The sequence below is a fragment of the Pagrus major genome, chromosome 7 (assembly GCF_040436345.1).
Source record: "Pagrus major chromosome 7, Pma_NU_1.0".
Lineage (NCBI taxonomy): Eukaryota > Metazoa > Chordata > Actinopteri > Spariformes > Sparidae > Pagrus > Pagrus major.
This window is the reverse complement of record NC_133221.1, coordinates 12,223,357-12,236,694: the sequence shown is the minus strand read 5'-3', so window position 1 is coordinate 12,236,694 and position 13,338 is coordinate 12,223,357. Positions and strand designations below refer to the sequence as shown.

General features: G+C 38.9%; 1 protein-coding gene across 1 annotated transcript; it reads right to left on the bottom strand.

Moving 5' to 3' along the window:
• Window positions 1-605: 605 nt before the first annotated feature.
• Window positions 606-12,509, bottom strand: g6pd (glucose-6-phosphate dehydrogenase). Its single transcript, XM_073469910.1, has 13 exons — window positions 12,270-12,509; window positions 9,519-9,640; window positions 7,182-7,219; window positions 6,971-7,079; window positions 5,563-5,780; window positions 4,907-5,065; window positions 3,597-3,722; window positions 3,258-3,351; window positions 2,954-3,140; window positions 2,624-2,859; window positions 2,149-2,225; window positions 1,825-1,917; window positions 606-1,744 (listed from the first exon to the last, which is right to left on the bottom strand). Exons 2-13 carry the CDS (start codon window positions 9,633-9,635, stop codon window positions 1,654-1,656), a joined length of 1,545 nt encoding a protein of 514 aa, XP_073326011.1. The 5' UTR covers window positions 9,636-9,640; window positions 12,270-12,509; the 3' UTR covers window positions 606-1,653.
• Window positions 12,510-13,338: the final 829 nt, after the last annotated feature.

The window sequence follows — 13,338 nt, the reverse complement described above, 5'->3', positions numbered from 1 at the left end:
AGTAAACAGGGATGTAAACAATGTTGGATTTAAAGGACTTAAATGTTTTGAGGAGGCAAATGCATTCAGCGCACTTGCATGCAGTGTGTTTTGATGAGTAAGACTGAATGTAAACTCTTGTTAAAGAAAGGCCACCTTTTAATGAGTCAGCCACATTGAATTTTAGTGCACATTACTTGTGAAAAAAAACCTTGAATCCTTGAAAGACACTGAGCAAAGGACAGAAAACTGATTCTGCACTGCACTAAAAACAAGCGAGAGAAAGTATTGCAGACGATGAAGGACAGATTCACTGTGTGATATAATGACTGAATCACATTCAAAATGAATCACTTCAGACTCACAAGGAACACCATTGTTGAGACTGGCTGTTTTTCTCTCCTGCAGGTCTGTGTGCTCAGCTAAACTAACCTCCTGCTGGCTCTAGCTTAATGTTTAGCGTTAATATATGAATGACACCGATCTGCCCATCTAATTTAGGATTTTATTTAAATGCTGCCGCCAATTTGAAAGAAACTCTCAGCATACACCTATCTTGACATAGCTTAGTGACCTGAGTGAAGCAAAAAACCCATCAGCACCACAGAGCATGAAACACACCAACAGAGAAGCAAAACTAGTTTATTACAAGTAGTGAAAATGTTTGCTTTACATGCAAGTATGCAGTTTACAGCAGTATACAGTGCGTCATTACAAAGACATTCACTGTGGACCTGTGATACACACCGCTGCTGTCTGGATGTTTTGAAATATGGAATGAATATCAGCAACTTAAATAAACTTAAAAATGTAAACAAAGGGAATTAAGCTCAGAAGGAGGCTTCTAAACAAGACAGTGTGTTTTGCTTGTCCTAAGGACACTTAAGACTATTGCAGTATGAATGCTTTCAAGAGAAACTGCCTGCATTGCCCTTTTTACACCACAGAGTATTTCTCTTAAGCAGCCTTGGCAGAGGAGGCAAAAAGTGATTACGCTGTAATGAAGTTGTGAAAAGAAATGCTCTAAGTATAATAAATGCAGTCAAAGCGTAACGGTATTACAATCACAATGGTTACAAGAGACAGCAAGTGAACAAACATTCCTGTTGCTCCTCGTCTCATCGGCTGTGTTCAGTTACCATCTTTGGTACAGTACTTACAGTGGGTGATCGTGACTCAGCTGAGTGTTTTGTTATTGCTCTGCTCTGTTCTTGTTTCTCAGTTCTTCCATTTACCATCCTGACAAATTGAGACCGAATTACTGGAGACAGGGACGTACATGGAGCTACTTCATCAGACATTTATTTTGTTCACAAAAATATCCTGGTTCAGATTTTTTTGTTCCCTCTCCAACTGACTTGGTCCCACCTCTTTAATAAAAGCTGCTCTGAATGTATGAATAAAAAAATAAATTCTACCGCCAAAACTGGAATAAGCACATGATGACAGCATGAATTCATAGATCTTTCGAATGTCTGATGAACTGGCTCCAAGGAATAATTGTTATACCTGAGAAATACTCATTGTCTCTTTCTTCTTTGCTGCTACTGTGATGGATCCACATGGTGGAAACACCTCCTTCCTCACTCAAGTGTTGGAACATTATACTGCTCACTTACCCTGCTGCACCCCACCTACTATCCTACTTCTACTCCTCTCTCATCTGATCATGATTCACAGTTTGTTAGGATTGACCCATTTGTAAGTGCCCTCATAGCGAAATCCAACTCTCTTCGCGAGGTCGTCTGCTTCTGTCGGCCCTCGGCTGTGAGGAAAAGAGAAACAGTTGTAATCAACTCTCGGCATTCCTCTTTGAATGAGGGTGAAATGAGCAACATTTCCTACCTTCCGTATTTGTAAGGAATAGGTTTGGGCTTCTCTTTGTCTATGTGATGAAGAAGAGGTGTGAAGATCCTCCATGCTTCCCTTAGTTCATCACTGCAGGGAGAAAATAATTCAACATGTGGTGAAGGACATAACAGAGCAAGGAAAACAGAAGTAGAACACAACAGCTTCCTTAATGCTCAGGCACAAATGATGCACTATGTCGCCATCTAGTGTCAAAAAGCTGTTAGCTCACATAAAGCACATGCAACATACTATTTGAACAGACGGGTTTAGTTTATAAGTCAAAACACGAAACAACAGTATTGTAAAACAAAGACAGACCTGCGTACAAAGTGCATCTGACTTCCACAGAAGACATCCAGGATGAGACGTTCGTAAGCGTCTGGAAGTTTCACATCCTATAAAACAATTTTGTACAGTAAAGAAATTTGAGATGTTACACGATAGCTTTGTTATCTTTCCTTGTCCTGTCTTAAATTACTAGTTCGGGTTTTCTGTTTCATTCAATTCAAAGAGGGTATTATTGGCATTGAAAACAGGCGCTTCATTGCCAGAGCGAAGGTGAACTAAAAACAAAAACAACAAATATAGAATAGAAATATCTACAGATAACTAAAAATAACTTAAAATAAAATATAAATGAAGACTTGAAACAAACAATAACAAATAAGGGGGAACTCAAAAAAATATTAAAAGAAATAAAACTACAACGTCTTACTCCATTTTTTATGCCAAGTAGTTTTCGTGACATGATGGTGATAAAGTTTGCTGCATACATAAATCAACTTGAACCTGCCTTGTATCTGCTCTTGTAGGTGAGGTCCAGCTCAGTTTCCTCGGGGCTAAAGTACACGCCTGGTTTCTTGCTCATCATCTTGGCATAGACAGCCTCGTTGGGCTGCACACGCACCACCAGCTCGTTCCTGACACACTGATTTGCAAAAATGTCCCCCGGGACGTCTGTGAACTGCAGCCGCACCTCAGCTTTCCTCTCATTCAGAGCTTTTCCACAGCGAAGGATGAAAGGAACACCTGAGGAGTAATAATTTAAATGCCAATGCGTTATGAGAAAGAACGTGATGGTGTGAGATCAGGATTTGTTTTGTAAAGGGCACAGCATGTTTACCGTCCCAGCGTTCGTTGTGCACGTAGAGTACAGCAGTGGTGAAGGTGGCCTGAGCTGATCCTTTAGGAACTGTTGGATCATCAAGATAACCCAGTTTGGCTTCTCCCTCTCCATCTGGATCGCCCACATACTGACCAAGCACCACATCTGACATGGTCACTGGAGCGATGCACTTCAGCACCTTCACCTACAAGAGGAGAGAGATTGTCCATGTTCACACTGAGAAACATAAATCATAACACATCTCATTGTAGCCTTGGAGGAGGTGTTGACAGTGTCGAGTCTCTAGCCGACAGTTTTGTACCTTTTCATCCCTGACGTCATCAGAGCTGGTGGATGCTGGTTTCTCCATGGCAACCAGGCAGAGCATCTGCAGCAAGTGGTTCTGCATGACATCGCTGATCATGACAAAGAGAACAGGTGGTCACACAAAAGACAGAGAGGAGATTGTGATCATGTTCAATAATATTAGAACTCATCACGTTACTACTGTTAAACTGGTCAAATCTATCCAGAATCTATAGTATAATAATTTGCAGTGAGCTGCTAATGATTAATTAAAGATTCAAGATTCTATAGCCCTCTTAATTTAGCTTTTATAACCTGTGTATAAATACAATTAAATGTTTGTTTTTCCCCTCACCGGATGATGCCAAAATCATCAAAGTATCCTCCTCGTCCCTGAGTGCCGAACGGTTCCTTAAAGGTGAGAACGACACAGGCCAAACTGTCCCTGTTCCAGATTGGCCCGAAGATGCGGTTCCCAAACCTGCAAAGAACATCATGTAATCGCTCTCTGCTCAGCAGTGCACACAGCGTGAAAAGACAGCCGTTCATGACGACATGCATAACCATTTTCTCCTGGTATGTTCTTGGTTGGAGGCTAATTTTGTGTTTTTCTTTGTATGATATTCACAGAGGCTTTTCTGAACCACAAACCAGCTAAAACTGAAGTATTGCATAATTCAGATTAGTTTAAATCACCAGCGGATCTTAAATCTAAAAAGACCACACAAAGAATGACAATGCACAGGGAGAACGACCAACATTTATATAACAAATAAGAAACGTGCTGGTAGTAGTGTGTGTTTTGAGTTTGTTGCTCTGGCCCCAAAAAGACTGCACTGTGAAATATGGCATCCATGATTCTAATTACTTGTCCAGTATTACTGCCAAACAGGACTTTCCAACACTACTCTATCCAAAAGAGGTTCTTCTCCATGTATTACAGCTTATATTCTTCCATGTTTCTGGCGATATATTTAAATTAGCTCACTCTCCAAATTATCCTTATCATTTAATTTATTAGTGGGTCTATCTACTGAATTGTTTATGGTTATTATCAGTCAAGCCCTCTGTGACTTCCTGTACATGTTGACCAGCAAACTTTATCCCAGTTCACAGCAAATTGACTGTTTAATCTTAACAAGGTATCACATAATAGGGCGGTAACCTCTAGATACCTCTGACTAAGAGGGCTAATATGCGATTATAAAATGAGTAATTCATCTTGATACATCAGAATTTTGATTTCTATACATGATTCATTTTTCCTCACTCTGACTACGTGCCTCTTTTAAATGAAAGCATATTTGTAATGATCCATGATTAAAATAAACAGTTTAATTTACATCCAGTATCTTTTTTCTCATGCTCGGTCATCCTCACCACACCTAAAGAAGTAGCAGAGCTTAAAACTAAACACGACGTACATGTTTTGTTAAGTCTGTTACGTCTTACCAAACAATTGGTTCAGTCATAAGGAGTGCACAGCCCCATCTTAAAAAATTATAAGAAGCAATCATGATGTCGAGTTATTTCCATTATCTGCATCGAGTTGAAATCTTTCAAGAGAGAATCATGATTCATCTAAGAATTATTTTTCTCCCCAACCCCTATTATATAATAAATACATCTGAGTTAAGCAAGTTTATCATAAGATGGTTTTCTCACCTGAGCACCATGAGGTTCTGCACCATCTCCTTGCCCAGATAGTGATCAATACGATAGATCTGGTCTTCGGTGAAGAGGGAGGAGAGGTGAGTGGACAGCTCTTCAGAGCTCTGAAGGTCGTGTCCAAACGGTTTCTCTACAATTATCCTGCTCCAGCCTCTACACAACACACACACGCACACACAAATGAACATTAGTTATTTGTCGTACATAATTGGGTTGAAAAATTGGGTTTCTACTTAAATAATGATATTGTGTCATTTCTTTTTGCACTCCTTGGGGCTGACTTGAGGTTTTCTGTTGTTTAGTCAGCCCTCATTGAGGTAAATGGGGTGGACAAAACAATAGAAACACTTGAGTGTATGGCTGCACCTATGGAAGCAAATCTTCCATCTGTGAAAATCTAGGATAATATTGTATTGCAGGGATTTCTTTGTATGGCCTGAAATGCAACATACCTCAGTGAAAAATGGAGTTTTACATAAAATGGGCTGAACATTGTACATCCAAAAAAAATGGCTGAAAGAGACATCATTGGAGATTGAAGACATGCCGCTCACTGCCTGATTCAGTTCCATGTGTTTACAGACATCCAGACATAACAGACAAACAACAAGTAAACAGTGTGACACAGTAAGAGAAGTGTGTGCACTGACTTTGTGGCCATACAGCACTGCTTGATGTTCTTGGAAACATCATGGTAGACGGTGGGTGGCAGCGCCAGGTAGAAAAGACGGTTGGCCTCAGTTCCTCCAGGCAGAGAAAGGATGTGTGTGTTGAGTTTGGCGAAGGAAGTCTCATCTGCATATTTCCCACTGATGTACGTGTTCCTGCTGAAGAAGGCTGACAGCCGATCGGTTTCTGTATCCATCACCTGAGTTAGAGGACGGGAACATTTATGGATTTAACAAGAAGACATAAAAGGAGTAGAAAAGCAGGGGAAGGACGACAGGTATGAGACGGGTGTGAGTGGTGGTGATGAGGGTGAGGTGGTCGTAAATTAATCATAAATGTAAAAAACAAGTGATGAGACAAATGGACAATCAACTTGGTTTTAACCCTTTCATGCATGGTGTCCACTACAGTGGACAGACATCTGGAAGCCATGTCTCAACCACTAAAGCCTTGTTCACAATTCCAATTGATTATCATCTGTATATCTCCTTGGCATTTTGAGATATGAACAGGTAATAAATAATTTTTAACTAGGGCTGTCATGATATCAGATTTTCACTACACGATTACTGACCAAAAGAATTCACGATAAGGATATTATCACAATACATTTGAAATAAGAAAAAAGCCTTCAGTCAAATCTGTCTTTAACGGTGATTACTGTGTGTTTTGTCTCCTTTCTTGCAAATAAACTTTTCTCAACACAGTTGCAGGGAGAGAGAGTATGTGTAACCATACTATAAAAAAAGTGAACAAAATGATGATGACAGATAAAAAGTGAGAAGGCAACCAGATGAACTGATAAAGAAAAGATCCACAAGGCCTAACATCTGCACTCAATCATTCCTACAGCATTATCATATGTGTATTCATAACATAACAGAAATATTAATTGTCTTCAGGTTTTATCTAAATATAAGCTCATTTTATCTAAATGTACTGAAGGTCCAATATATATTTTGGTGCCTAATGTCCACTGGAGTGGATGAATATATTTTCAGTCACAGAAAAAAAAGATGGGCAAGAAAAACAATATTCTGGATAAAAGTTTTTCTTATGTCTTATTCAGTTGAAAAATGTTGATTGTTGATTGTAAAAAAAGATTATGAGACAGTTATTCCTGAAACACTTTATACCGTTGATGCATGGACATCTATGAAACTTTTTTTTTTTTTTTTTTTACTTTCGAACACTGAACTAAATAATTGCTTCATGATTTAATAATTCATGCATGAAAGTGTTATTTTGGAACATAAAGAGACACATTGGAAATGTTAAACATAGGAATAGTTATTACATTGTTTAACGCTATGCATATTTGTACCTAACCTCCCCTTCAAAAAATATGTTCAATTTTAGAAAGGTGCATATCAAAAAGTCCAGTTGTACCTTCAGGTATGGCATGCAAGCAGTCCGAATGGCATCAACTGTCAAGTCAGAGCGAGCAAAGCCCACAAAATACGTCTGCTCAGGGAGGAGTCCGTCTCTGAACAACCACCTGCGTAGAAATACAGAAACATTTGGTTCATTACATCCAACCTCTTTCCACAGGCTCTTCTGTTATGTAACAGCCTTTCACTGGGGTCAGAGGTTCACTCACCATAGAGTCGGGTAGATTTTCTTCTTGGCCAGATCACCCTACAGATGCAGAACACAATCAGAAATATGATAAAATATAAAAAAAAAATAAAAAGCTTCAGAATCACTAGGATGTGTTTTGGAGTTACTTTGCTCTTATTGAGCTCATGCACTCTGCCACAGTGGTAATTATTTTCCATGACACAATAAGTCTAAAGATGCTGCAGTACCACAGGTCACACCATCTGGCAACAGGTAAGTAGGCTACTTTGGCTTATTGAGAATTGCGCAATCTTAGTAATCCACTAAATGCAATGTGCCAACCAGCAATAGACAGCCTGGAGACAAAAGACTGTCTGGGTGTTTACTGGAGTCATCCTGAAGAACCTGTTGCTTAGTGGCTTAACTCTAATCGAATGCAACAGAATCAAGTCTTGGTTGTGTTTAATGTATACCAGATATAAAAAAGGACTTGTATGAAGACCTGAGGGAAACATCACTACGGACAGCACAGAACATTACAAGTCAACTTAATTAAAAGCAATTCCCACAACAGTAGACTGGTGGCCTACATAACAACCTGGCATCTCCCTTTTAGGCTCTCTATCCCTCAGCTGGGAATTCCTCAACTTGTAACCTTGCTAATTTGTTTAAGACTGCGTTTAAAATAATAACTGTAAATGAGAGGAACTGAAAAGAGATGTGTAACTTTATTGTCACACGTTGATCCAGAAGTTGGTAATTGATTTGAGCTGACCTGGTAAGCATAATTTCCTACAATGGCAAAGCACAAACTTGTTGAACTTGCTGTATCATCATGAAGCTGCAGTAACTATTGAACTAATCACAGTAGGTAAAAGTGTGTAAACGAAGAGGGACTGTTTGTATACACTTGGTGATAAACATAAAAGGGCTGTTTTAAAACACACCCATTTAATCAGCTGCAGCAACACGTATCCACAAAACAAGCACAAGCAGAGTGAGATTGCACTCAGCCGTCCCTTCCCTCGACCTTCCTGTGCCTCACACTGAAAGAGAAACGCTGACTGTCAGTGACACTGCAAAAATCAGCAAGAGTGGCACTCTTCTCTCCAGAGAGAACAAACAGTGCAAGGGAAAGAAAAATTACTTTAGCCTGACTAAATATTCAGCACATAAACCTACACCATTGTTTTGCTTTTTGCTTTTCTTTTCAGTATCTTCGAGGATGATAAAAAGATAAGAAAATGGTTCTTTTGACAAATTGTTTTGCAGTGAAAGCCGAGCTGTTGCTGACAGATAAAATGTTAGTTTGAGTAAAAGTTTACCTGTTCTGATAGACACAACAATGCTTCTTCAAAACTATGTTTTCATTTACAACAGTGTAAGGCGTGTCTTATTTAAAATATAAAAGAAGGAACAGGAAGAACACATTTGGGCAGATTGAAGCCCTGATAGAGAAAGAGAGGGCAAAGAGAAAAAAGAAGTGATGTAACAAAGAAATGAGGAAACGGGTCTAAAAAGTTTCACAATTCCTGAAATGGTTCCTGAACTCAACACCTGAACAGTATGAGGTAATAGCAAACAGTGAAAAAGGGACATCTGTTACTACATTACCAGGATGGACTACCTATTATAGAATTTACTGAGCAGTACAACAACCAACCTTTTGAGTATGATTAGAGATGGGCATTGAATGCTAATATTCAGTCTGTGCTTTGTCAGAGTAGTTCAGTTATTCTTTGTACAATGTACGATATAGGTAAAAATACTGTTGAATTGACTACTGCATTACATTAAAGCAAAGATGTCCATACAACTGTTAATACAATAATACATTTCAGGGGTGTGTTTTAATTTACTAAATGAACACACAAAGTTTCTAGCAATGTGTTTTTGCTTAGCAAAGAAAGGTATTAAAATTATCCTTTTTGAAGTCATAATTATTACACACATTGCAACGATAAGCAAAGAGGAACCTTGAGTTCGCTGTCTCAGTTTGAGGCTTTTGAAATCTCAGACTGGGTGGTGATGTTTGCATAAGCTTGGTGAAATCAGTTTCAACATTCCCTTTAATCACATAATGTGCTATTATTGCAGTATTTCAAAGATTACAACACTTTTCTTGAAGTTATGGCCAATATTTCTTGTCTGCAACGCAAATGTGCTAAAAATAATATTAAAAAAGGAAAACAAAAACGTTACATGCTCCTGAAGTTTTTCTAAATTTTGAAATCACCCAGTAACTTTTTCTCTGTGATCAGGACGTTTCCACACCATTAGACCTTTTATTTAATTTCACAGGTGTACAATCCATAATGGATCCTACATATATAAATAAATCACTGACTAGCTCACTATTCCCCTCCCCTGCTCTCACCGATGCTCCCATGATGATGAAGATGTGAGCGTCGGACTGATGGAACTCCTCATCTTCATGCAGCTCCTTCCTCAGCTCCCCAAACACCTCAGAGCGAGAGAGGGGGATGTTGGCCATTTTCTCTGAACAGCAGACAAAAAGAAAATCCAGTTTTAAAAAAATAGAAATAAAATGTAAAAATTAACAATGTTCTTTTACACAGCACAAGACACCAGACACCACACAAGAAGACTGTAACCTTCAGGAATAGGTTGTTTGCAGTTGTGTGATTCCGATGATGGTAGGGCTGAAGTGAAAAGCAGAATAGACGAGATGAAGGAAAGTTAGTTATCGCTGCTACGTATCATCGTACGGTTATAGGGGTGCAAACTCCAGCAAAAGACTTTTTCACTTTAGCATTTTCAAAGTTAGGAAACAAAGTAACTTTGACAAAGTGTTTGCACAAGCGAGCATTATCTGACCCTGCTCCACCTGACGGCAGATAAAAGGGTCCCCATCTGCTTCAGTTGTTTAGGGGAATGCTACACCGCTGTTTTACTGTGAAGCTCCAGAAATGTGTTGTGGACTACAAACTTCACCCACCTTTCCATCAGCATTGCGGTGAGTAGATAACGACTGAATTTTCATTTCTGAGTCAATATCTCCTTTAAGGCATTTAGACACCCAAAATGGGAGTATGAACCTGAAAATAAGCATAATATGGGACCTAAGAAATATAAAAATGTAAAAACATTTGTGAGTGCTCACCTAATATTTGAAATCAAAAGACTTTCTCCTCACTGGCAACACCTTAAGGGCCTTTTATCAGACAAAAGTCTGCAGAGTCTTCCGGTTTCCTTTTTTGAATGAAGGATACAGACTACAGCTTTTTGGTGTTATGGAGAGTTGTTTCCTCTAACGCAGATGCAGAAAGTATGAGCTAGCAAATTGTTGGCTATAGTGTTTGCAGTGTGTTGAAGTGCAGGTCTAAAATGTTAAAAAGGCTAAATATAAGGGCAGTGGTACTAGTCCTTTACGTCCTCCATCATCACCAACTGGGGGATACAAGATACAACTGGGATGGACATTTATCACCACATTCTGCCATTTTTTATTGAGAAAATAATTGGCAGATTAATAATGAAGATAAACATTAGTCTGAACCATTGAATGTAAACCAACTGATGCCTGAAACAATAAAAAATTTGAGATTAAACTAAAGAACATTTTCACTTAATTGACTGTAACAAGTAAAACCAGTGGTACTAGTCCTTTACTTCCTCATCATCATCATCATCATCAACTGGGAGATACAAGATACAACTGGAATTAACATGTTTCAACACTTTCTGACATTTTGAATCGAGAGAATATCTGCAGATCAATAATGAAATTAATGTTAGCTGCAAACAGTGAATGTAAATCCAATGATGTCTGAAATAATAACCAATTAGAGATTATATTTTTAAAACACATATTGATTATCAGAAAATGGTCCGCTGTGATGCAAAATACATGTAATTTTTACTTAATGGACTATAGCAAGCAAAACCAGTAGTACTAACCCTTTACTTGGTCCATTATTCAACATTCAAAGACATGCAGCTGCATATTTGAGAAAGATGACAAAATATATACACTTAACTGATTAACCAAGAGCTGCAACGATTAGACGATTGATCAATTAGTTGATCGATTGAAAACTGACTACTAATTTTGATATGCAATTTATTCTTTTTAGTAATATTTGTGTGAATACAACTGGTATGGGCATTTTTCACCACTTTCTGACATTTTTAATCAAGAGAATAATCAGCAGATTAATAATGAAGATAAACATTAGTTGCAGCCATTGAATTTAAACCAATTGACTCCTAAAATAATTTAAAAACAAATCAGATTACACTTTCTAAAGCACAGATTGATTATCTGAAAATGGCTCGCATGTAATTTTAACTTAATGGTCTATAACAAGCAAAACTAGTGGTACTAGCCCTTTACTTCCTCCATCGTCCACCATTCAAAGATAAAGATCTGCATATTTGAGACAAACTTAGATTTCCTTGTGACTCAATTCAAGTGTTAACAAATCAGCCGAAAAACAGGAAGTACTTCTTTTTTTCAGTAATGCACCACTGACTTCTTGTTTTGTTTCACTCCTAACTCAGCCTGCAGCGCACATCTGAGAAACTTTAAGACAGCTGACAAACATAAGGAGTCATGTCAGGTAACACATGCACACCATCCTCAACATATAGTGAAACAACACTCATACACATTCGCACGTGGATTTCTGTCAGATGGTCTCTAGCTCCCAAAAATAGCCTGACACACACACACACACACACACACCAACAAACTATAATGATATTAGTCAAATCCTCCAACAAATCCTGTAAACAGAGGGCTAAACCTCACTGCATAACACCGGGATAAAACTGGACACGTTGGGCTAACATATCAAGATAACACAGGCTGACATGTTGATGCTCACGAGTGGATAGTTAGCTTCTAAACATCCAGGGCGAAACAACTCACATTACAGCGCTGTTAAACTCGGCTTTAATACGCATTTTCTCGTGCTGGGCTAACACTAAACCCGCCCAGTCATCAGGTCTAAGCTTCACATGCTGTTATTATGACAACATGACCTGACAAGCGACGACTGAGAAGTGCTGCTAGCAAGACAACACCTAGCTTACAGCCGGCTACAGGCGAGGACCAGCGGTCCACAGCGAAGTTAGAGAGGTAATAAAAACTGCTGCTACTCACAAGTCCGTTAACGAGATGACCCGGCTGTTAAACCCCGACCGAGCCCGACGAGAGACTACAGACTTTATACACACACTCGCAGCGATAACAGCCGGGGCTGGTGCTGCGCATTTAAGAGTCCTGCCTACTTCCCTGTTCGGGTGACAAAGAGGAATTGAGAGATTTTATTGGTTTGGGAGAAACTCACCAGCGCTCGCTCGAGTTCCCATCACTGCCGAGTCCAGTGACGTCGCCGGCCCTGCAGGTGGGCGTGGCCCAACTGTACACCAGCCCCCCCCCCTCAACAATCCCCCCCCCCCCCCCTCCCAGAAAAGCTGCCCATACACAACAAACAGGTACAGTAGATGAAGCTCAGCCACAATGTGCAGGAAGTAAACATGAATAAAGAGTCTGTTTGGTCTTTAATTAAAACATTATAATCCCAACAAATTTCATACTGTTTGACCTTGTTTATATTTGGCGGACCCTGCCACCTTTCTAGCTTCAAACAGTGCTCTGGGGAACCTTGTTTTCCCCTTCAAAACAGCTTGTTTATTCAGTTATGTAAAAAAAATAAAATATATATCTCTGAGTTTGTATTATTACCTCATTAATGTTGTTAATATTAAAATTCTGATTTTGATTTTTTTTTTTCAAAACTATATAGTGCCCCTTTAAATGACTAATAGGCTACTTGAAAAATACTAGGTTCACATTTTTGTACATTAACTCAGTTGGTACAATTTTGAGCGACCTGTACTTCACTTCACTTTTACCTGCCTGACCAACACTTGATTTTTGTGCTGACGTTCATATTAAGAAGCAAAAAAAAATCCAATATCAACACATATGTATCGGCCAATATACACCAGTTTTTGGAATTACATTCACACAGGATAAGTACACCCGAAAATTTTCTATTTTCTCACTATCTAGTCACACCCTTGGAGATGAAAAGTTGGATGTAGTTTCATAGTTCACAAAACATTTCTGGAGCTTCACAGTAAAACAGCATTGCAGTATTCTCCTAAACAACCGAAGTAGACGGGGACTTTCAGGGCTTTATTTGTGCTGGATCCTGCCGGAACAG